This window comes from Cygnus atratus, chromosome 1 (assembly GCF_013377495.2).
Source record: "Cygnus atratus isolate AKBS03 ecotype Queensland, Australia chromosome 1, CAtr_DNAZoo_HiC_assembly, whole genome shotgun sequence".
Taxonomy (NCBI): domain Eukaryota; kingdom Metazoa; phylum Chordata; class Aves; order Anseriformes; family Anatidae; genus Cygnus; species Cygnus atratus.
Window position 1 is genome coordinate 19,687,418 of NC_066362.1, and position 26,624 is coordinate 19,714,041.

A 26,624-nucleotide genomic window follows, 5' to 3' on the forward strand; every position below is an offset into this window, starting at 1 on the left:
ACTCTGACCCCAACTATCCCCCTAAAGGGATATTCCATACCATATGATGCCACACAGCAATAAAAGCTAGGAGAAAGAAAGAGGAGGGGGGAACATTTATTATGAATGAGTTTGTCTTCTGAAACAACTGCTATGCATACTGAGGCCCTGCTTCCCAAGAAGCATCTGGGCATCGCCTGCTGATGGGAAGTAGAAAATAATTTATTATTATTATTATTTTTCTGCTTCTGCATATGGCCTTTGCTTTCCTTTTATTAAACTGCATTTATCTCAACCACCAAGTTGTGTTTTTTTTTTTTTTCCCCTCATCTTATTTTCTCCTCCTATTCTTTTAAGGAGTGGGAGTAAGGGAGTGGGTGTGCAGCAAGCCAAACCCCCACAACTGACTGCATTCTCCTTGCAGAATGTTATTGTTCAAGTAGTCTACTTTAATCTCACAGAAGTTTATCATATTTTTCTGTCAACGTCTGGCGTTCAACGAGTCTTCCATCAGCGTTCACATTTAAAGCACATAATGCTGCCTGCCTTCTTCAACAAACGTGTGAGTTTTACCATCCTAGGGGGTGTCCTTGTCAAACAAACAGCTGAAAAGCAGTTACATAAAAATGTGTAATGTTACACAACTACTTAATACTGCCACATTGATCAAGTTCTGCAAGACAAGATGGGAATTATAACCTAACCATCTCCTTATGGTGACTGACACATAGGTCAACCTAACACTGATAAAGACTGTAGATGTTTTATAATCTTGAGCAATTACTGGAAAAAACAATAAACACAAAACAAGCAAGTTTTTGTGATACAGTGTCCTCTCTGACATATCACTGTTTTTACTATTTTTTCCCTGAACCTTTAGTGGAATCTATTACAACAGCTCCTATTGTGATCTTGTGATCTAGCTACAAGAACTTCAAAGAACAAACTGAAGAGTAGTTTCATGTAGGAAGACAGTGAACTAATAAACCAAGAAGAGTAAATAGTTAAGTGTCTTCTGCATATATCCCCAGATTTACAGGATTAACTTAATTGTCTTTTCCTAAATCTACTGGAGATAATTGCTGCTACTTTGAAGATACCAGTGTCATTTCATCAACACTATGATTATGTGGAGGATTATGAGCATTAGAGGAAAAATAAGAAATTTTAGTTTTAAGAGACCAATGCTGTATTTTCCTGTAGCACGGAGCATCAAAGTGCCAGTTCCCAATCACTGTATCTGTCGAAAAGATTGTGTAGGCATTTCTATCTGAAAAGCATGCATAAGCATACACATACAATAACACACAACATCACAATTCAAGTATCTTCTCTGCTGTATCATTTCTTGCAATAACTATTTCAATCCTACTTGGCTGAAAGGATCCCTACTTCTTATCTGGCATTTCCAGTCGAAAAGGAAATCTTGCCTGAGGTCTGACTTGAAAGGGCAAAGTGAAACTCTTCCCAGGCATTTTCGATAAATCGGCTCAGAGAGGAGGTTCTTCTTTGACAGTGTATTGTGTAACTGCCACAGATGATTTTCTAAACAAAATTTCCTTCACAGAAAGGAGCCTTCAGGATATAATTTCCTTTTACTTCCAATTTTCAATCTTGTTTACAGTATTGCCTCAGCAAAAACTTTTATCATTCATCTTCCTTCTGACTTTGTAAAAACATTTTGCAGAGGATGTAAGTCCAGCACTCTACAGTGGTAGGATCCCCTCCCTCCTCCAAGTCATTATGGGGGATCTTTAGAATCAGACAGAATACAGGCAGAGAAAGACTTTGCAGTAAAGGGAATGATTGAAGGCTGACAAAACACTAAGACATGCCTGAATTTTGCTCTATCAGAGCAGAAAAAGATAGAAAAATACAACAAATGGAGGATTATCAATTTATCATTTATGGGTTTACAATTTAGTATGCTGCGCTTTCTACTTCAGGTGAGTAAGAACCATTGTACAGGAGAAGAATGAAAAGTAACGTGTAACCAACTGATGTAAGGAGTGATCCAGACATAAGAATTACATCTCAGTATGGACAGATTGAGAGAGCGTGTATGACACAGAGAGAGGGTACACAACACCATGTTCCATAACTCTTCTTTATGCAGAACATCTCTTTATGTTTGTAACCATATAATCTTTTCTCACCCAGGGAAAAAACAAACAAACCACTCTTTAAGAGAGTGTGTTTCATCTTGTGGGGACTGTCTCCCCCTCTCTCCACTCATATTAGAACAAGATAACCTGTATTTTTTACTTCCATGTTCATTGCCTGAGTTACCACTGGAGTCATATTCATTTTTATGATCATCCATCTCTTAAATCAGACCTCCAGGCAAATTATGTTCTAAAGAGGTCAAAAATAATGGTGATCCATATAATGGTGATTTGACGAACTCTGGTACCGTACATTTCCTGTACAAGGGACTCCATAATATCAAAGCCTGAATTTTAAGGTAGGTTATCTACACAGAGCCCCACTGCCACGGGAAGTGTGTTCTTAATTCACAAGCATAATATAGATCTCCAAACTTTTTTTAATACCTTCAATAAACCCCACAGTTCTTATCCCACCATCTGCATCACACAGAAAAATGAGTTAGTGTTAAATGCCGCAGATGAAGCACAGAGGGGACTATGACATTTTATTTTTTAGAAAGCCAAACCTGGGCCAAGAATGAGCTAAGCAGTCCAAAAAAATGAAACACCAAAATATAGTGAAAGTCTCCACAATTCCTACAGCATCAAGAAAAACAGAAGGGCATCTAGAAATATTTTTATTATTATTATAACAGAAGATTCAGCTATACTGATCTTAGAAAACACAGAAACTCTAAGTTGGATGCTAATAATTGTCTTCTATGTAACCCAAAAGATAGTGCTTTGAAGAGATTAACAGGTTAAATACCCAAGAAAAGTTTCTAGAATTGCATACTTTAGCTTATGCATGCACAGACTCCAGAGAAACAGACCATTTATCCAGCTGTTCATCAAGCCCCACTGCTCTTGACTATGCTGCTCTAAAGAAGCAGTAAGCAAAAGGATTTTTAATGGTGAGGAAGTTAATATCGTTGATTGCATCTGAAGTACCAAAAGGAGTATTTATGCTTAAATGTTGATGCAACTGTTGACTGGTTTAAAATAGTTTACATTCCTGTCCTCCTTACTTATGCACTTATTTTATTCCACATGTATCACAAAATCCTACCCTATTTCTCAAAAATTTTCAAGAAATCCAACTAAAAAAAAATTTAGTAGGGCTGCCAGAATTATTGTCTGAAGCTTTAGTGGGCCAAATACAAAGAAAGACAACACAAGCACTCTTCCCACATCCCCTCGTTCTCTCCTTAGTCTGCCTGCTGTCCTAGGCAATTTGTCACAGTTTTACGGTGGCCTACCACCCCATTTTAAAAAATAAAAAGGCAATTTGTCAAAAGCAAACAAAAATACAGTAACATTTCCCCCTTCACCACAAAACTGTTGGCAATATTCTAGTCAAACTCAGCTTTCTCAGCCTCCTTGGTACTTATGTGCTGCTGTGCAGTCTGGTTCTATCCTGACAACTTAGCAGTCGAGCTCCTGTGGTCCCCATATCTGTACACTGAGAAATTTAACAAGCCAGAGGACAATTCCTTTCAAGCCTTCACAATCTCCAATGCTTTGTTTGCATTTACACCTTAAAATATTTCATGCTTTGAAACTTCCTGGAGAAAAGCAGCTGCAGTTTTTGGACACCACTAAGTGCTTAAATATCTAAATTTCATGTCATATTTTACAGGAAGCAATCAGTATGCATCTAAAGAAAAAGAAAAAGAGTAGATGTAATTCAACATATCCAGACTCTGCATATGTCCATAGTTTTAGTCAAATTACTGCATTTTATTTATGAATATATAACAGACACTGCCATTCTTATCTATGATAACCAGACTTTAATAGTTGTTTTCTGAATTCAGTTTTTTCACTCAGCTAACTCTAGCTTAGAATGTTCTTTAGAGAGAGGACATAAGTTATGTTCTTAGATATGTATTTCTTACTTCCATCTCTTTCATTTAGGGAATGGTGATTGAATTTTGCACACGTCAGCTTGGTTAAAATTCAGGGTTCACTTGTGCTTCAGATTAGAAGATTTAACAGAAATCACTTTGAGGAATCCAAGAAACAACATGTGTTCCATTTTACCCCAAATACAATCTCTGTCCTTATAACACCAAATAAAATCGACTAATAGTGTTCATTACTACAATCTGAAACGTATCACATAGAGGTGGAATCCACGTACTGGTTACTTGAAAACAATTCTTAAGTGCCAAAAAATATTTTGTAGTGGCCAGGCAGAAACAAAAGTCAGGCCAACGCTTATTAATAGATTTATAAAGGTATAATTATGTTTGTTGTATACTGACAACTACAAGCAAAAGTAGTTATTAGAAAACGATAATCTTCCCTCACCCCCCAAATCTGTGCTTTTTGCTGTGTTACTCAAATTCAGTGATCCATGTTTTAAATGCATGCTTACATCTGTTTCAGTGCCCTAAGGAAATCTGTGTAGCTGGAAGTGTGAAGAATACTGAGTAACTAGAGTTACACCAAACTATTACTGCTGCCTAGCCGAGAAATAACAGAAAACTGTACTGTAATAGTCATTGTTTGCAATTCTAAATCTGTGGTAAGTTAAAGTGTTTGCTTTAGGATGGCAAATTTTAAATACATAGCTTCTGCTTAAAATATAGAGCACAAACACTAAGTGTAAATTTCTACATTTATGAAAAATGACTGATAAAACCAAGAACATCTTTAAAAGTTTAAATCGAGCCTAATTTATAGTTTTATAATAATCAAAAGGCATCTTAAAACAGTCACTTTTCCCAGGATTTCATTTGGTTGATATTGATAAAAGCAAACTTTTAAATGCTTCATAAAATCTCTCATGTATTGATCAGCTTTGTTTTCCTCAGATGTAATAACTGCACCAATTAATTTTCTGACATTAACCTGACCTGATGAAAAGGTCTAAGGTTTATAACATAAAGCGCTCTAAGTATGTGATAGATACTTTAGGAGGGTCACTGAACTTGTAGCAGTTAACTTTTGACACACCAGAACTTCAAGAATCATACAGCGATCTCCAATGTAACCAAAATTGCCAGAGTAAAACCTCTCTTCTTTCTGAAATTGCTAGATACTATACAAACCAATGAGATGATGTATCCAGTACATATAAAAATTTTCTAAACACATCTCCCCCAGTATATAGTTTTCAGTTTACACATAACAACCATGGAGAAAGAGGTGCTATATATGTATGTATGTGATAATGCCCCAGTAGAAAAGTATTGCTTCACATTTTTTAAACAAGGATTCAAATATAAAGGGAGGCCAGAATATTAAAGACTGCTTTTGGTCCTCTTTAAAGGATAAATCATACTGTGCAGTAATCAGTTATTTCTGAAAAAAAAAAAAAAAAAAAAAAAAGCTAGTATTTCAATAACTACTTTGTGTACAAAACCAACAACATATGGGACACTAAACTTAGAAAGCAGTGGACCAGCGGATCCTGTATTTGTCTTTCTTGCAACTAACTAGCGAGCACACCAGCCTCCACTGTACTCCAACAGAGAACAACAGCAGGCAGTCTGTGAGAATACTGAAACGTCAGACAAAGTAGGTATGGTTTCACCTAACTATGGAAGGTTTGGAGTCTTCTTTTGAACCTCATGTAGAAATACATGAGTGACATCACGGGGGATACCTTGAGGACAGAATAAGGCAAGGGACAAAACAACACGGCATCTCTAAATAATAAGGGAGAGGGGAAATAAAAAAAAATGGTAAGGAGGGAAAGAGATGTGACAGCAGACAAACTCCACAGCAGTGCCTGACCAGTAACGACATGCACCCAGCAGGCTGGGTGCAGCTCTTGACCAATTTTTCTTTCTAGAGACCAAAGTTTCAAAGTATATTTGTATATTAAGTGAAGTCCCTGTTAATGACATTTTTCTTATATCCACTAGAAATGAGGATATTTAACATTCATACCAGTAAATCATGCAATAATCATTCTCTCTAAGTGACAGTGATCGATCACAGAGTTGCTAACTCACAAGAATACATGTAAGGAGCCTGAAGCATGCCTTATCTACCGTGGCATGTCTCAGATGGGAAAGAGTCATGTCTGACGAATTCTCCTTAAGAAAGGCATTTTTACCAGCAGTATTCAATTACACTTCAGTGAAAAAAATATCCAAACAGAAATTATGTATACAGTAACTTTTTTTTTTTTTAATATTATCAGAACACAGACATCTGCATGAATCTACAACAGCTTGCATAGGCAAAACTAAAATAATTCAACTAATTTTATATCTTGGAAAGCGTTTAAGGTTTGTGCTGGTTTCCTGCTAAATTGTAGCTCAAAATAGCTGCCAATTGCAAAATGGCTCAAATTACTGTGGAGACACAAGTTTGAAAATAACGTAAGGAAGAAAATCTACAATGTAAAAGCAAAATTTTTGTTGCAAATTGACAAAGAATCACAAGAGTAAGATTTATTAAGTTGGCACATCTGTATGAACAATATAAGCTTTGAAGAAAACGTGTACTATTCAAGAAAAACCAGAACACTTCCAGTTGAAAGTAATTTGGCCAGAAGAGTTCAGTTCACAGACAAAGTCTCTTCTTGAACAAGCAAACAAAAACATAAACACCTCCCTAAGTAATAGTTCTGCATAGATTTTATTCCATGCATATTCCATTGCTTTCAGGAAGAAGTTATAGAATTCTATTTAAAAAATAATAACAGTAATAAAAATATTTTAACCCTTTGGATTTTATTCCCATCACTGACCTACATATTATACAATAACAAAATACTTAGAAATTCTGAAATGGAAAGTCTATTAAAATCAGAAGAAATTATTCATAATTCTTTTAATATAATCAAAAGTATATCTGCCCCACATACATGCACTGCACAGAGAAAATGAACGACATGACACTTTTTAAGTGTATTCAACCAGTCTGATTTATTTATTTATTTAAAGAATTACGTCAGTCTTCCTATATTAAAAAACTAATTTTAGAATGTTTAAGATAAAAGTTTCATAGTTCGGACTAATTGCCTGCATGATCTAGCATAAAGTGACTCATTATGCATGTGATAAAATGCAATCTGTATAAAGACACATGATTTTACTGTCCAGATTAAAGACCAGTAAGTTAAAATATTTAGAAACCAAAGCTTTTTTTGTCATTAAATAAGATTAATACAATTCTACCATCACACCACCTTAACCTGATTTCTGCTTCAGAACTAAGGTATCAGATTAGATGTATGGGCTCCTTCCAAGCTTTCATAGAAAGCAAAACAAACAGGGATTTTCCAATGGGGGAAAACAAACAAGCCAAAAAAAAAAAAAAGACACCAAAAATATCTCTGCACCAAAACTTATTATTTTCTTATTTTATTTTTCTAGCAATAATTTCCCTTCTCTTTCGATCATTAAAAACAACCAAACAAACAAAAAGCACATCTCTTTGATTAGGTTGATCTTTTAGGTCTGCTTTTAGAGCACATCTTCACAATAAATGTTTGAAATACATTTCTACGTCTTTCATTCAGAGACAGAAAAATCACATGCTCTTTTCATACCTGCATACAGGCTATCAGTGTAACAATGAAATAGAGTGCTTATTTCAGAAGGTGATTTAGAAGTCATAGCAAGAGCCATTAAGGAAATTCACAAGTAATTTCCTTATGCTGCTGTTCCTCCTCATATAGGGTTTTATTCAAACTTCTCCAAACAGAACTACAGTTTGCTAATACAAATTGCATTCATTTATCTATTTAAAGTGCACAGACTTAAGAAGAGAAGCACAGGAAATGTCGTCATTATTTGGGATTTTAACGCTTCCACAAAATACATGGGTAGGCAAAGCACCTCACACATAGTCATCAGTTTCACAATGTGAAAATATGCTTAGAGTAACATGGTATCAAATAAAGCTGCACATGGAACGTACATCTTCCATGCTCCTTGTAAAAATTCTAGTTTTGGCACCATATATGAAGTTTCCTTTTAATTAAACAGGGAATTTCCAAAAAACAGCTGATTCGTATTTCCCATTGGATGCAACAATAGGAAATAGGAAAACAAGTTAATAAAAATGAAAATATCACCCACCCAGACATGTAAACTTGAAAATTCCATTGCTAAAGTGAAACTGTGAAAAAGGAAAACTTGGTTCACTAAGTCCAATTGTAAAGGGCCAACACAAAAAAAGATTCAGTAATTCTTTGAACTGTAACTACATCTGAGTACTGAACTCTGAGGAAAAACTGTTCGAGTGCTAAAATCTGAAGATTAACAATTACAGGTATGTTAACTTTTGAGATGCATCCATTCAAATAAGTTTTGTAACATTTACCTGTATCCAAGCGCTTTACAGGGGACTCATCATCAACCTCAGAATCTCCACATGCACTCCTTGATCTTTTCCTTGGGTGCAGAAGTGTCTCCAACCTTGGAAGGACTACAGACAAAAAGGTTTTGGTCCCTAGCTGTGGAGAAGTTGGCTGGGTTTCAGTGTTCTTTGCAGACTTTTGGGGGCTTATACTTTTCGATTTGCAGAAGAGAATGGATGTACGTCTGTTTACATCAGTTGATGACTCAGCTACAGCAGAAACAGTCGACTCATTGAGATTACTGTCAAGTAAGTGTTCTGGAGTGTGTCCATTTATTTCTTTCTGAATGGAAGTGCTATATAATTCATTATCAAATTTTACTCTTTTGTAAAGCTTACTCTGCTCTGGATTGAGTTCTACTGGTTTGAGGGTTGGTGGTTCTGAATTAGTCTCCAAGTTTGAAGGAAGAGGTAATGCATCTGATGGTTCAAGTTTAGGGGGAGATTTATCTCCTGAAAAAATTATAAATAGAGTGTGATTTTTGAAAACTTGTAGTTATAAAGTCTATTATAAAACTCACTATAAATGTGCAGCCCACCAAATAAACTGTTGTTTGGAAACAAAGCATAACATTTTAAAAACAATTCTTGTCTAGCAACAGTCTGTCCTAGTTAGTAGTTCCTACTTTTATACTGGGAATGTAACATGGATAGAAAAGTAGGTGTTTATAGTTGGTGTTAACAATTTACACCTGCATCAGTACTTTTTACTTCTCATGCAATTATGTTAGTTTCATTAACTAAAAACTAAGAAAACTTCCTTTTTTTTTTTTTTTTTAATACCAAGTTGGGGTGGTGGATGATTATCTGTTAAATGCACTTACACTGCCATTCAAGTAAAATACTTGATATAATACATTTTATAAATTTTGTATATTCACCTTAACTGCCTAAGACAAATTTTATCAAATAGACATTTAAAAAGTGGTATTTGTAACCTGATCTACTAGAGTAAGTTAAAATGTGATATAAAATTGCCTTTCTGTAATTTCTGCAAAGCTGTTTACATTTGTGACTAGCAGTTTCATTTGCAAAACAAACAAACAAAAAAGCATCCCCTAAACCTTGCAGCTTTATTAGCCACTCATTGACAAATACAGACTTGACAATGCAGACTTGATAGAAGAAGTCAGAAAAACCACCCTCTACCAATTTTCTTTCATTCTGTTTTTTTTCCCCCCTCATTATCCTTTCCCAGATTATTTAAATAATTCCACACTGGGAGAAGACAATGGAGATGTAAGGGTGAGCATAAACAACTAGTTTCAATTTTTCATCCCAAGTGATGGGAAAGAAAATATATATTCTACTGTTGCAGCATTCCTAAATACAAGTAACAGGACTACCTTACCCGTCAACACAAAAAATTATACACCTTCGTAGCTTATTTATAGATGTTAACCTTTATAGCTTCCAAAAGAATCTTTTAAGATGTGAGTTAATAATAAGATGCTTATTCTGTATGAATAACTGCATGAGACCAATGGAACATTTATGCTGTCAAATCAATTTTAAAAGTTTAGTTAATTTTCTATGTCACCTGATAAAAGATGTGAAACAGCAAGGGTTTAAACCCTGTATCTGTAGTGAATTAAGTATTACCTATGTATTGTTTTGGTTTCGGCTTAGCAATCTTTACTTTGAAATCAATAACTTCCCAGTGTAGAAGAACTCTGCCCTATCATTTACGGTTTAATTGAACGGTAGCATAGTTCCTATTAAAAATACAGTGCTGAAATACAGTGTGACTATGCTCACATCCTTTGAAGGCATGCAAGTATTAGAGTCGGTAAATAATATTTCGGGAAGACATTTAGAATGAAATTTAGGGTCAGATAAGGGTATTTACAGTAGCACGAATTTAAAAAAGCTTATAGTTTAGAATATCCAAGGTCACTGTTCTTTTTGAACAAATTTTATTTTTCTCACAATGAATTAGAGAAGATTCTCAAAAAGACTGAAGCATAGAAAAACACTTAATTTAGACACTGAAAACTAAATTTCACTGCATTATTCTGCCACCACATTTTTAACACGATCAGAAATTGAAAATAGTATTGCCAGGGGTTAATTCACAGCTCTTCTGGAGTCAGCTCCAGTGAAGATCCTGGGCACAGGATTCTCATGACTACTTTCCCCATCTCTCTTTTCTAGAGATTTGTTCTCTTTCCTCTAAATATCTTCCATTTCAGAACTGAAACTTGAACTAATGACTACTACTCTTCACTGTAACAGCAGTGCCAATCAACTCCAGATCATGCTCTTTACAATTATGATATTTTTTAAACATACTGTAAATTTAAGAAAAACAGTCACTGCTCAGTCTTTTAGAGACTAATAGTCTAATAGACTTTTAGTCTATTATTTGCACAACAGCTGCAAAAGTTAAATGCTGAGTAATAAAAATGTTAAGCTACAAGTAATAAAAAGTTAGTGTATTTTTTATCTGACAAAGCACATTGTTAAATGACTACATTCAGAGGCATCATCACTTGAAGGAGATTTAAATAAATAAATAAAACAGCATTAAACAACTTAAGAATGTTTTAACAGCTTCAGAATGAGGTAAGTCACATGCTGATCCAATCACAATTTTTCTACTGTTGTCATTCAAATCTCAAGCACATTATATGTTTGGAAACCACTCTTAGTCGCAGTAAGAAACAAACACTAAGTTGCTGTTTGAATGGCAGTTAAGGACACTCTTTTTATTCACTTCACCTTTCAAAAATTTTGATAGCATCAAGCTGCACAGGACTGTTTTATTTATTATCATGCTTCCACTTTCCCTTCCGCTCTTTCCTCCCACAATTCAATAGTGTTATGCCAAATCAAACATGCCTCTAACTCTCCTAGAGAAAAATAGATTAGCTTTTTAGGGAAGAGCTGATTATAAAACAAAACCTCTCAATAACTTTTTTTTTTTTGAGACTGGATTTGTTTGCTTCATTTAAAATTGAGCAATAAAGACCTCAGTAACTGAGTTAAAAACAAAAGAATCAAATACAATATATTGAACTGTAACAAACAGTTGGGTCTTTCTACTATGTTGCTCTCACTGAAATCAATGGGAACTAGCCAACAGTTGATGTAGTTCTGAGACCAGTATTTCGAGGAGGAAGAGAGGCACAAGGGGAAGGGCTGGTTAGATTTGGCTGCCTTGGTTCTACAACATGAAGTTTGATGACTCCCGTCAATAGTAAGCTTTATTAAAACAGAAGGGAAACAAACAAACAAAGCCTACCCTCCACCCTCCCCAAAGAGCCTGCATATCATAGAAAAGCTACAAATGACTGTACAAGAGCCAGCATTTTCAACACGGTTGACTTAGGCCCACATGATTCCTAATGCATATTTTGGCATTTAAGCGGATTTCTGAAAGTATAAACACGTTTTCCACTCAGACATCTGATTCCTTTTTGTATTACTACTGTGAAAGGAGGTTTTAGTTAAAAGGATCATTCTCATATTCTTAAAATGTTTATTGTACTTAAGTGGCTATTTGTCCATTTAAAAATGAAACATTCATTTATTACACTGTTTAATTCACATGATTAGAGCAGCTGATTGAAGAAGTCCACAGTAGTACTAATTTAAACAAGGTATAAATCTTACCTTCTTCTTCTCCGTCCTGTTCTAGTGCTGCACTTTCTTCTTCAAAACTTCCAATACCTGATTCTATTTGAGGAACTTGGTTGTGTTGCTGACTTAATTTGTTGCGAATACTGCTGATTTCTTTCTTTAACAGCTTTGCTCTTTTGCTCCTTGACCCACTGGATTTCATTGCACAGGTAAGATCAAGTTTTTCTAGCAACTCTCTCAGCTGTTCTTCCAAGGACATATGCACTCTGTTCGCAGGATTCAGTAACCTATCCACTGAAGTCAAAATATGTGTAATTGAAAATGTGTTAGTGTTTCCCACATATAATACTAACAGGAAAAAAAAATCATGTGCTGGAATTGAAAACTTATCAAGAAGCTACTTAGATTAGTCTTAGTAGCTTTCCATTACCAGTAAAGAAATGCTGGCATGAATTCCAACTGTATAATGTTACTACGACTCTTCTTAATCTGAATTTTGCTCAAGAAATCTAAGCAGCTTAGCAAGGTCAGAAGGAATACAATTAACCTTTCCCACCCTATCAGGTAATTTCCTTCTTGTCAAAGAGCAGGGAGAGATTAGTTATAAAAGTAGAGTGTTAATTATTTTCCTTAACTATCAACAACTCAGAGAACTGATATGCATGTCTAAAGGAAGTTGTTTATTTCCCAGTATTACAAGTGTGCTTGATTTTTTTAATTCAATGGGTTATTTAAAAATGTACTGAAGTTTACACATGATGGTAGTCATTTTCCATGACTTATGACCAGATACAACATGTGAAAGAAGGTGCTCAACTTAAAACCCTTTTTCATGTATCTTCTTAAATTAGGCTTTAACATTGTCTTCCAGATTCTGATTTTGACAATGCTTTCTAATGGCAGATCCAGTAAAAGAGAAACAACTGAAACTTTCAAATACTGTCTTTAGTGGAGAAAACAAATTCTAGTCAGTAGACTGAACAGCTACAATTTTAAACATTTGTATGGAATTTACACACACCAAAAATGCAACTTCCAAAAACAATCCAAAAAATATCTTACCATCTTCCCAAGAGAAAGGCTGTGGTGACTCAAGTTTAGGCCGTTCAGGTAAGTGCATTCCAGTTTCATTATTATAACCGATTCCTTCAGCATCTCGTCTAGCTTGCCTGAGAACTACACCTCCTTGATCTCTTAACCGCACTGCAGCTCTATAGAATATCGTATCTTTTGCATTGTATTTCATACAGTTATCTATGATAAGATTGAAGTCTTCTTCAAACTCACTGAGGTTTTTATAGCCTTGAGCATCTAACCGTTTTCGCATGGTAGAGAAATCCATAGGATGTTTTATGTGATCCAAATAGTCTGGAACCTTTGAATAAATATTTAAAACAACAACAACAAAAAAAAGAGGGTAGAACTATGGTAAAATTTTCTGATTACAGATAAGGTAATACCTGCTACTAACTGATCCGCGTGTTTTAACATATTAACACCCCAGATCAAGAACTTCAAAATGTAGCTGAGAGTTACACATCTTGATATTGTAAACATTTACACACCAGCAGAAGAGTACATATTACAAGACCTTGTATCCTAGGTCTACTAACAGATGCTGAAACTACTTATGACATGTATGTAACACACAGTTCTAAAAATATGTGTATGTATAAATACGTTTGGATATGCACATGTACAATATATGCATACTGCATACACATGTATATGTAAAAAACAGACTTTACATATACATCTATGCACATGCATACGTGTATATGTACGTATGCATACATACACACACGTATATATAGCCTATTCTCCTGATAAATGAAAAGGAATTTTACCTCCAAATAAGAACACAGTATCCATATTTCAATTTTTAAGACACCCTTCAAATTTTCTTTATCATTTAATCTTATAACAGAAGATTAGTATTTTGCCATCTTATTTGGCACATTTATTTGCCAAAAAATATTTTGGTATATGAACAAGCAGATTTTCATAGCAGTAAGACATAACTGAAGTTATCAGAATACAGGTTAGAAAGTAACACTACTCTGTTGCAACACTGCATTCTGTGATGCCATGAATTGCTTCTACTTATGTTTAGGTATGACTTGGTGACACATAAGGAAAACCCTGGAAAAAATAAGCTTAAAACATACCTCTTTAAGGTTCACTGGCTGAGCAAATATACGTGCAGAATCCTTTTCCTGCAGCTGATCCAGAACTGATCGCAGAAGTACAGTAAATGGAGTAAGCTGAAGTTCCATAGCAACTTGCTCAATCTTGACCTAAAGAAGTGGTAATTATGTAATGAATTATTTTTCATTAAGATACTGTTTTAATGTAAGTTGTCTTGCAGCAATAGTACTTTAGATATGAAAAATGTTATAAAAACACTGCTTCAACTTCAGCTGAAATACCAGAGTGAGTTTTCAGAAATAATGCTTCTAGATCTTAATGCTACTTTCAGTATCATCAGTTGGCATGGGTCTGACATATGTTTTCAGTTGATAACTTTATTTAAAAAAAAAAAAAAAAAAAAAAATCACTCATCCCTTTGCTGTAGACTCAATTTCAACTCTAGCTTCTCATCCTCTCAGAACCCAAATTTTTTAATCTGTAATAACTGAATTTTGCTCCATTTTTAATAGTAATTCTTTTCTTTGAGAAGTTGTTACATACGAGATTCATATTTTGCCAATAAAAATAACAAGAATTTAAATAAAATTTATTTAAAATTAATCTTCATTTGTAATGCCATTTTCAAGATGCAAAAAGACAATCTGATGAACATTTACAGACTACATAAACACCAAAAAAAGGTAATTTTAAAGACGACGTCCTATATAGATTCCAAACATCATTTAAACAACCAGAATCTACATCTTCAAATACTTGGTCACTCTTCAGAATTGTCATTATTTTTTAAACAATATTAAAACTCCTCTACAGTTTATTTTCAGGACATTTCAAGAGTTATCAACACTGAAACAGTTTCGTTAAGGCAAAAATAAATTCTTTATGACACATCAATGGTGTGGGTGCATACACATAAACAGACAAAGCACATTTTCAACTAAGAACAACTAAAGACTCCTAAGGGCAAACTTGTTGCTTCCACAGTTTCATATAAAATGTTCTCTTTCTGCAGTACGGCTTCCTCCCATCTCTTATCCTAGCTATCTTAACCCTATAATATTGTATGATTTAGATGCAGCTTTTTGTTTTTTATGTTTTATGACAAACAAATAAAAGTGTTGCTCAATAAAGGTACTTATTGGGAAAATGTGATAATCAAATTTTATACGTTTCTTCAGAAGCCAATTACCTTTGCAAGTGTAACAGAATGGCTTGTTAAGTAACTTTACATATTTTAAACAGCTTACGTGAGAGTGCATGCACAAACAGCATATACTTTGTACTGCAAAAATTGTGAGAATACTTGAATTATCTTTCCTTCAGAAGAGTTTAATCAAATTAAAAGGTGAAATTAAAAGAAACGTTTACCTGCTCTCTTTTTAACTTTTCACGCTTACGTATAAGTTCAATCAACAAACGTGCCCTTTCAAGATCATGGCGCAGCCTTTGCCAGTACTTCAATTTTTCTTTTAAGGCTTGCATTTCTTCATCATCTTCTCTCTAAGAAAAGAATCAATAGATTTTCAGGAAGTGAACACTAATCTCTTTCTATAAGCTAGTTTTATGCAATTATATAAATGTATTCACTGGAAAGAAGAAACTTTTTTTTTTTAAAAAACATACTCATAATCTTCATACTATAATTCTTCATTTTTTCAACTATCTAGCTGAAAGCAAAAATTGTAAAACTGAAAAGCAGACCTATAATTAAGGTTATTTACATCAGAAAAAGCAATACAGCAAATAGCAACCCAGCAAAAAAATGGTATTTTCACAGCAAAATCCAAACCAGGAAAACTAGCCCTGAAGTGGTCAGTAACTTGATAACCCTTGTAGATCCCTTCCAACTACTATTGTATTCTATTCTACTCTAATGATCACCAGCTTCTTCAGAAACATCACACAAACCTGGTAGAAATGAATTCTTACTGTGCTCAACACAGTCCACCTCCCCCACCCCCAGTAGAATCAGGAAACGCTTGTAAGAGCATCAAGATCATTCTGACTTCTGAGGACAGGAAATGAAAAGCAGATTGTCAAATAAAATACTAACTTCAAATGGCACTGCAAATAGGCAATAGAGTAATACAACCTGGACGACAATGCACTTTGAGGAAGAAGTGTTTAAATACCTGTAGTACTTAGTTGGATCTGTACACACAGAATACAGCCTTTCCTCTTTGTTTTTACTATTTTCCATAAGAAAAAGAAAGATATTGGAATACTACCTACAGATTCAAAAGAGATTCGTAATTCACCCGAAACTATGGTAAAGAGTAGAAGTCCTGCTACTAGTACCAAGTGCACAAAAGAAACATGCTTTGGAGGATTATTACATTTTAAGAGAATACTTTAATAAAGAATCTCAGGCAAAGATCCACAGCTTTGTATGCTGACCTGGAACTAGCATAACGCAATATACATCTGGTAAGTTTTTTTTTTTTTTTACTGAAACAAATAAGCAAATCATAAATAAATTCCATAAATTATAAAAAACTAAAAAAGGATTACGGAAAACAGGCTAAGCAGGTGAACAGTAACCACACATTACAAACTGTGACACTCATAGCAAAAACATCCCTAATAGAAGGTAATTGTAAGTCCTTTAAATAAAGCTTGTGCAATTTTTCAGCCAAAAGGTACTAAAGTTGCAAAAAATTGGCTGTTTAAAAATATCTAATAGATCTGTGAGTACTGAGTAATCTACAGAATATTTTAGTGCTTTTTATGCCTTGGAAAAGTAAAGATTAATACCTATGGCAACTATGAAGTTAGTTTTATTCAAATAAAACTTCACTAAAGTTGAAAATCCTTTACTGTCAATTAGCTCTGTATCCTGGTAAAGCAATCTGGTAACAGCAATTTGTTCCCCTTTTCAAAATAACACAAAAAAGACTGAAAAACTGTAACTAGAACTTTCTACTTCCCCTTCCTAAGGTCTATTACCACTGACGGTTATTTTGGTTTTCATTTCTTTAAAGGAGCTATGTCTTGAGTTAGACACCTAATTAACTGTTGAAGGTCAGAATATTTCTGAGTAAACTTTGATAGGAGTACAAATATTAGTACACACATTTTTAATTCCTTAAAATTTCCAGAGACTCACTGAAATAGAAAATCTGCACTGACACTAATTGCTGTTCCTGTACACCCCTTCATCTCCAAGTCCAGATCCTACGTGTGGAAAAACAACCTTTTAACTGACATATTTATACTTTTTTTCATGGTTTTACTGTTTTTAAGAGTCAAAATTTAGCTCTGGCTCTTGCCAAAAGTGTAAGTCTTATCCTTTTGCTTGCACTCATTCAATAGTTTGTTCTTTTGCCCAATGTAACTGCATAGTTCATCAGACTGGGGAACTGATTCTGCTGAAAGCTAAGACACCAAAACCATACTAGTTCTAAGGTGGGTCAGGAAACCTAAATACAGCAACAGGAAAAGTTACTTTGTTGGAACAGGTCCAGTGTAGTTCATTAGGCTAAATCTGAAGGTGCAGTTGCACTTAAAAATATGTATTTTTAAGACTTTTTTTTTTTTAACTGAATCACTTGTTTCACCTGCTACGGATATATCTAACAGATAAACATAATATTTCATTATCTAAGATAACCAGGTAGGTTTAAATGTGCAGATGTGACCCAAAGCATCAACAGCACCTCGTCTGCTTTTTTGTTGGGCATACACTACGGTCCCTCCTTGAAAGTCACCTGGGCCTGCGGATTAATGGCAAACTTCCAGTTTTGCATCACTTCTGTGCAAAGTGATGTTGGCAGTTATACTAGCTGATACCAACTCCTTTTATACTTTATTACATAACATATAACATATACCTTAATTAAATTAAAAGATCCAGGCAAGTTGAAAAGCACTGTTGATGCACTGGCTTCCTGTATCTATCTAGTGAAAACTTGGATAAAACGAGTCCCTTTTAAAATTTTAATTTCTCAAAACCTTGCTGACAAGCACATTTTCTATTAACTTCCTGATAAAGAGTTCTTCCTCCAAACCTTTCTTTCCATAACAAAGCCAGAAAAATCTTCTTGCTGACAACACAAGACAAATTTAGAACAAAACTGACGTTTTACAATGAACTTAGTTCTTACCAAACACCAAGAGATGCATTATCCAGGAAAGCTAAAACTGGTTTTTATTAATATTGAGGGATAACACTTCTAAGTCTACACACAGAACATACACCAATTGAGAACTCATCTTCAGCTCCACCTCTGACCATAAAGCACACTGTACCAGTGGCCGTATACCAGTAGGCACACTGTCACTGTACCAGCGAATCACTCCTTATGCTGGATGTGAATATATGGGGACAGCCTCACTCCTTACAGGAATAGAATTATTGTGATAACATTGGATCTTGATCAATACAATTAGCTTTATAAAGATTACCTGCTGTTATTCATATGTCAGCCAAAACCATTTTGTGACTGCAATTAGTGTTTTTACTGAAATTTTCACTGTAGGTATAACCTTAACTAGCAGCACTTTCTCCTTTTTTATTTTTTCTCCGAATAGCAGTTTTCAAACAACCTCACTATAGCAGCAACAGCTACTACACTTTAATTTCATGCCTTATTCTCATTCAAAAATTCTCTAAGTGCTGAAAAACCTGGAATAATGGGGCTGTAAGTTTATTATTTCCAATATCTTTCCTGATTATATAGATGGAGAAAGAAGTGACAGTACAAACCATTCTTTCAGAGGGTTCCTTGTTCCTTCAGCTGGTGAAGTGCTACATAAGATCTTTTTTGTTTAGAACCATTTGTTGATATATCATCACCTTCAAAAACATAACCTAACTGAGCTCTAACACAGTCATTAAGAAGTAATTTTTAAACCATGGAACACTTCTTCTGCCAAACCTGTTCTAGTAAACAAACATTGCGTAGGGATCACAAACACCTTCCACTTGACATCTTGAAATCGGTTTCAGGGTTTTAATTCAGGATCCTGATCTTCACATTTCTTTTCAATTTAAACAATTAAAAACAACCAAACCAAAACAAAACAAAAAAAACCAACCACCTCTTTTGAATCTGTACTACACTGGCGCTTACGTTCTTGTGACTGACTGAAAACCAGGGTTCTTGACATTTTGACCTCAAACCTAAATTAAGGTAAAAACAACTTTCTCATCCAGATCGAAATTAACAAAGTCACACTCACTTGCCCCACCTGACTGGCACAAGTAATCTGCATCTCAAATTTCTGAGGAGTTTAATAAACAGCCATAGTTGGTTTTAATATGTTTTTTAATACAGCTATGGCTGTTAATTAAAGGCTTCATTATGGTTTGGCCTACACTTGAGTAATGAAGATGACTAACGCATCTAATTCTTTGTAGTTACGACTACTGTAAAAGGTATTATAAGTACCTTTAGATGATGTTACAGAGAAGACAGTGTCACACACAGGACACTTGCTACTCACTGAACAGTATTACCTACGTATTTTTCATCAAACAGGACAATTTAATACTCAGCTTTGCTTGAAAGTTGCATTTTCTTTTCAAAAGATGAAGTCTAATTCAATTGTTATCTTTAAGAATTAAGTTGAGCAAGTGCTCCAGTTTTTACTAAAGCAATAGTTTCCAACTACTTAGAAAATATTTTCATTATTTACTTAATTTAAAATTGCATATTTCTGTAATTAGAAAAGAAATGAAAGGAATAGTGTTTATACAGGAGTGCAAACATGCAAAGGCATTTTAAACAGCTCCAATCCAAGGTCTATGTTTGTATTATTTAATGTTTGATTATAATCCTTTTGTTATGGTAGTTATTATTTAAATCTTTACAAATGTTGCAGTTCTGATGCAACAGAACATGCCATCTCAATAGCAGAAGTACTTCCCAACTACCAACTAGTAAATGCAATTTTTCCAGACTACAGTCTAAGTCTGTACTTCCACACGAGTCCTGGACTTCTGTGCTTGTTTTTATTTATTTCTTTTAAGGACTCAAGTTCACTTAGTATTTTGTTGCTGTTGCTCTGATGTCCACTATCTGAATAATTAATTTGAGCTATTATTAGCTAACTGTCAGACGCTACTTTGTAGAATAAAAGCTTCTATTACAGAATTAAAGGATTAATCAGAAGAATAAATAGTATTAAAAAAGGGAACAATATAGAAACATACAAAAGATAACTTTCAATGTAAATTGGCCACTTGTTTAATTCCACCTAAAAGGAATTAGGGCATCTTTCCTATGAGGAAAGGCTGAGCGAGCTGGGACTTTTCAGCCTGGAGAAAAGAATGCTGGGGGGACCTTATCAATATATACATGTATCTGAAGGGATGGTGTGAAAAGGGTGGAGCCAAGCTCTTTTCAGTGGTGCCAGGACAAGTGGCAATGAGCACACACTGGCACACAGGAGGCTCCATCCAAACATCAGGATGGAGTGCTGTGTGGGTGACAGAGCACTGGCACAAGCTGCCCAGGGAGGCTGTGGTGTCTCCCTCCTTGGAAATCTTTAGAAGCCACACGAATGTGGTCCTAGGCAGCCTGCTCTGTGTGGCCCTGCTTGAGCAGGGGGTGGTCTCCAGTGGTCCCTTCCAAACTCGGATATTCTCTTAATTGGTGATTAGTATTTTTATTTTTTCTACATAAAACTAAGAAAATAAATGCACACAAAAAGGACAGATCAGAAAGTTAGGAAGGAATGTTGAGTGTTATTTTTGTGATTATACCAATTCATGATTGATCATCAAATAGCAGTGCAATACAAATGAAATTAATAGTTAAGCTACAAAAGGGGAAAAATCTCACTAATTCAAATAAATGATAGTCATATACAAAGTTTTTTAAAGTTATAAATCACATTCTGAAGATCTAGAGGTTACTTTACAGTAACAATTCCACTGGAAATCAAACATCTGGAGAATGGAGAGAACTCAGCCAACTATATTATCAGTTCATTTTAAAAGGTAACTGGAATGCAGGAAGAATTTTCACATCATGTTTCACAGCGCTTCAAGGACTATTACATGGATCCAGGTATGGAATTCAGAAAAAAAGGTTTTAGTTATTTTCAAAGTTACTCAGTGCCTTGAAACCAGACAAAACCTCTAATGTTGCTAAAGTCGTTCATATTACAAAAATGAGAAGCAGAATAGCACTGCTTTATGATTGTGATACAAATCTGGGTTGACTGTTTTACTCTACTTTTTACAAATTTTAACTGGTAAATGCATACAACTTAAAAAAATAAATCAAAGTTGTTTAGAAATAGGTTGAATTTAACTAGAACAAAATATAAGCACGAATTTATGTTTGCCTATAACTCCACTGAATTTTGTCAAAAGTGAAACTAAAAGTTGCATCATCAGGCCTTTGAACTTCATCCGTATCTTGTTCTTTGTTTTGTTATTACCAAACAATGTGGACAAGACCGTTCTGACTTGAACACAGAACTCATACTCTAACGTTTTACTCTGTAAAAGTTCCTGTTTTTTTTTTTTTATTTTTTAAGTTGTGTGTGTCAAAGAAGAAATCTGTTTTGCATCTGTTAATGGATAGACTAACTCATAGCACATTGATGAATGATTTCTAAAAAACCACAAACCTAATCAATAAACAATGATATTAGGATGGTTTTGGTGAATATTTTGTGAAACACTTAAGCAAATAACTGATTATTCTGCACATTTTTTTTTTTAATCTCACAAGTAAAAGGAGTTAAATAAGTAATGTGACTTGAATTTGAAACTGGACATTAAAAGTAAGGTAAAGCTTTTACTCAGCGCTGAATAAGAGAAAGTTTTTACTTGGTGCTATGTTTCCTGATTAATTTTTTACTCTTTAAAATAAGACTTTCCGATTTCTTTTTCTAAGTAAAAAATCATGTCACCTACCTGTTGTGTGTTTCTTTGTGACTGTAAACTGGACTGCAGCCTTCTCAACAGAGGAACACCATTCCTAGACAGCCTTTTAAGCAACCAGTAACTGTGCACTCGTTCAACAAACTGCTTCTTCCGCTGAATGGCCACCTGATTCATAATCTTATTTAATCTAAAATATGGAAAAACTGATATTGTATTTTTTCCAGCAAAAGATAAAACATATTTGTCTATGGAAGTAAAACATCAGGCATATATATATATGAATGTATACTGTACCAACAGCTATGATCACATTATTAGTTTCTTTCAATTACATCACTTTCAGCACAGTTATCTCTCAACAGTATATTACAATCAAATACATCTGCTTTACACTGTATTTCTAACAGATACATTAAGGTACTTTAACTAATGCTAACTGACCCTAAAGGACATCAGTTTTTTCCATGACCATTAATTTTCTCAAGAACAATTCCAGATTAAGGCTGAGAATAAAACTTAATGTACATTTTAGAGTAAATTTCCTACTGAAAACAAGACAGAAAGCTTTAAAACCCTACTGAAGTTTTCATATCACTTGTTGCATGCTTAATATCATCTTCACACAGAATTAGTAATTTGTTTCAAAGACAATACATCTTCAAACTTTTAACATAAAAACATGTGAATACTCTCTATACTTGTCAATAAAACTTGTATTATTGATCTACTAATATGAATCTTTTGGTAAATAAAGGGAAGAAAAAGAAACGTTAAACAACTCAACACTTATGATTTTCACACTATGCATATGATGAAAACATCCACACAGAAAAGCTGCAACAGGGGATGATAAAAAGTTAAGCAAAATATCGTGATTAAATAAACAGCATTTTCTCCAAACTCTGTTTAACACATAAATATTGTTCATATAGCACTTTCCTAGAATCTAACAAACACAACAACCTCAAATGCTATTTTTTTTAAATAATGACAAACTTCCCTGCTAAAACAACCCAAGTCTCGCAAAACATGACATTAACAGCTCAAAATTTACATTCAAATAAAAGTTCCTTTGAAAGAGATCTTCAGTGCTGCACCTACAGTATCTTGAAATCACAGTGCAAAAGTACAAAATCTTTATGGTTGTAGAAGTTTTTGTCTTTGCTTGATATTGCAGGAATTTGTGGCTGATGGCAGCCCTTGCAAAATTAACACCAGGTGTTTTAATATACCAACCACCTGCACTGTTAGGAGGGTTGTTCATTGAGTTGGGCAAGTCAGAGAGAGAAACGATTTCCCAGAGCTGGATGTAAGACAGAGTTACAGAAAGGATAATATGAATGAACAAAAATCTGTTTGTTCTCCAGGCAGTATACCACTACCTGTAGGAAAACTCTACAATGCATAGTAGTAGATCTATCAAAGATTGTCCAATTAAATTTAATAACAAAATAGGCAAAAATAAAGTCAAGAGAGGCATCTGATTTATAGAACACTACCATTAAGCATTTAAATAAAAATTCTGAACATTTACATATTGGTATTTTGTAGCTTTTTCCCTTTTAGTATTAGGAATAAAGCAGTTTCTCAGCTAAATGACAGAAGAGAAATAGTCAAATACATAAACAAAATGTAAAGTTATGAGTAATCCTTTAGTAAAATGATTTTTAAGAATGCTTTGGAAGCTTGAACAGTATTCTTCAAACAAACATGCATGTGAGTCTACCCTGAGCTCGCCAAAGGCCATCTATCACCGGGTGATTTTTCTTGGCTACGTAGAAGGTAAGGTGCGATAGGTCTACTCAAGGTTACACTACAAGGAGCTACAAAGCTTTCAATCATCACAAAGTACAGGCAGAGCAAACACAGGTCTTCAAAACAGAGTCCCACTTTGTCCTTCAGCACTCTTGATGAATTCTAGCTTAACTTGAAGGAAAGTTAGAAAATCTTTCACTGACTTACTCTTAAAAGTCTTTCACAGGCAAAACAGGCATTGGTATGACTATATAAAACTTCATATACAAGTTAATTATATACCATCACAGTTAATTATATAATTTAATCAAAAAAATAAGATTACTGTCATCTCTGTCTTGAAAATAGCAAACCCTACCGAAGTGAGTCAAAAAAGCAATCAAATGTATACCTATTTGGAGAGATCTGAGAATCATAACTCCACATGAAGAAAGGTGCACTGGCTTCATGCCCATCAGATGTGGCAAGACTAAGCAAACATCTTTAATTACAGCTTTAAGTACATCTGCCCATTCACATAACGAAGCATTCTATTCTTAGATAATTATGATAGCAATGTGCTAGAAAAAGCTTTAGGAGAGATGTTTGCAGAAGATATTTTCCAGCTTTTAAAATAAAAACAAGCAGAAGGTAGTTCACAGTGCAGAAACGACCTAACAAGTTGTAGGAACCTACTGTTCTCTCCCTACCCTCCAAATAAAACCGAACCCTGGCTCTACATATTTCATTTAGACACCAGGCATCGGTAGTAGCAATACAACGTGAATCACCTTTTCGTTTCTCAGGATGCAGAGGTCAGAGGCTCTTCACGTTGCACACATCTACAGAGCAGATGATCTCTACGACTCAAGACATTACATCTGCCACCAGCCCCTGAAAACCCTATAGTATAGTTTGTTGATCAACCTTTTGTTTAGTCAGATACTCCCAAGAAGACTTTTACGGTCTGAAACACTTCACATTTTGACAGATTATACAATCATGTGGGAGAAATAAGACACGATACATCTACTGCCATAAAACCCTAGAAGCAGCTCAGACCAGGTACTGATTTTGAAGCTCTTGTCCTTGACAGAGCTACCATCGTGGGAAAGTCTCACTCAGACTCAAATTCAGCTGTGGTGAACTTGAACACACAGACATGAAATTAAGCACACGTACGTATCAGTCTTAAACACATTGCTTTCTGCTACCTGAGCTAGAACTAACTTCTGAAACTTTGAAACTAGTTTTTCAAACAAACTTTGAAATCCTTTGATGTCCTTAGGGAGCTTGCTGCATGCTTCACCTCTCCCTCTTCCTCCCTCCAATAAAGAGGTGTAATTTTAAAGAAATTATTGAAGAGTTAAAAAAAGTATTTAAGTCAGACAAGAGAGCTGTTTGAAGAGTTCATAGTTTTGCAATCCAGGATCTGACTTGCATAAGACAGGAATAACTGCTGTACTACACTGTCAGCTCCCCCAAGAAGAGGCAGAACTTACAGAAGAATTTAAATCATCTCCCAAAATGACACAAAATACATCAGTGACAAAAACTACTGTCAAGGTACCCATCTACCCTAGAATTTTTGCCAACTATAAGAACATCATGAAAGAATAATGTTCTGTAGTGTTTTTATTTTGTAACAGCAAGTGTCTACTGTAAATCTAGCATTGTGCTAAGAGAAAATAAACCAGATTTAAAATGCACAGTAAACACAGGTGTATCAATTTAACCTGTAGTGCTTTATCTTCAGAAATAATAGGCAAGCCTCATTACAATGAACTACTTTATCTCCCTCTTTTTTAATATATATATATATATATACACACACACACACACACACATCTGCTGAGACTGCCAAAGAAGCTAAGACTACTGTTCCAGACAGCCCACAAAGAAGGGAACGTAGGATCACACACCTGAAAGGCACTACCAGCATTATTGCTTCCTGTATAACTGACTTCAGACACGTCAGAAAATGAAAAGTCACAACTATAGTGGCTACAGAAAGCAAGCAAAAGAGATGAGAACTGTCCACGCTGCCCACATTCCTTAGGGAACAAAGAATTTGTTAAGACAAAATTCCCAAGAAGTCTTCTGAAATGGATGACATTGCATTAAACAATTTCCTTTCTAAATACTTAAACAATCAACACAACTAAGTTAAACAAGTTTTCAAGCTGTAATTCAGCATAGCAAGAATTGATGTTCTCAGGCCTGAAGAACAGCTCAGCATGGCTCACAGCACACTGTTTTTACCCCTTAACTTCTCAGTTGATTAAAATGAAGAATACTGAAAAATCACAGATAATCTATAAATAAGATTTATGTATTTCTCTAAATGGTTTCTCTTTAACATTATAAATTAAGATTAACAGCCAGAAAAAACATATTTTAGATTTTTCAAAATTTCTTAAAACATTGTTGTGCTCCCACATTTGGTACTTCTAAATATGTAACTGGTCCCGTAACAGAAGCCTTAGGTTTCAAGTTCACAAACCCAACGATACCGATGCCTGCGCCAGCATCCCAGCCCAGCCGTTTTCTCAAGCAACACCATCTGACCACTGCAGCCTTTTGATGTTTTGGCACCACTAGGCATACTCCCTGTTGATTTTTTTTTCCTTGGGGGAATACATTCCAAGACTACATGGATATAAGAACATTTTTCACAACTATGATATTTGTGTCACAGGCAACTGAGAAAGCCAACGTTACTTCCCTCCCCCAGCCCCACTTGTCTCCTACTGTAAAACACTGACATGCACTACAAACATGATAGGGAGATATCTTACAATCCCATGCCTATCTTAAAAAAGAGACAGTTTGCTTTTCAACTGAAGCTTTCAAACACCATCTGCAGTTCC

General features: G+C 34.7%; 1 protein-coding gene across 5 annotated transcripts in view; it reads right to left on the reverse strand.

Annotated features, from left to right (window-relative positions):
* Window positions 1-26,624, reverse strand: part of BRD1 (bromodomain containing 1) — a 62,531-nt gene that overhangs the window by 21,498 nt on the left and 14,409 nt on the right. For 2 of the 5 annotated variants that reach the window (XM_035559353.2, XM_035559357.2), the window contains exons 3-8: window positions 22,051-22,207; window positions 15,549-15,680; window positions 14,201-14,329; window positions 13,095-13,407; window positions 12,066-12,326; window positions 8,415-8,903 (exon numbers count right to left, since the gene is read on the reverse strand). In XM_035559353.2, the coding sequence (XP_035415246.1) occupies window positions 8,415-8,903; window positions 12,066-12,326; window positions 13,095-13,407; window positions 14,201-14,329; window positions 15,549-15,680; window positions 22,051-22,207 (1,481 nt within the window). The remainder of the gene's footprint in view (window positions 1-8,414; window positions 8,904-12,065; window positions 12,327-13,094; window positions 13,408-14,200; window positions 14,330-15,548; window positions 15,681-22,050; window positions 22,208-26,624) is intronic. The other 3 variants (XM_035559354.2, XM_035559355.2, XM_035559356.2) reach the window with 3 other exon arrangements.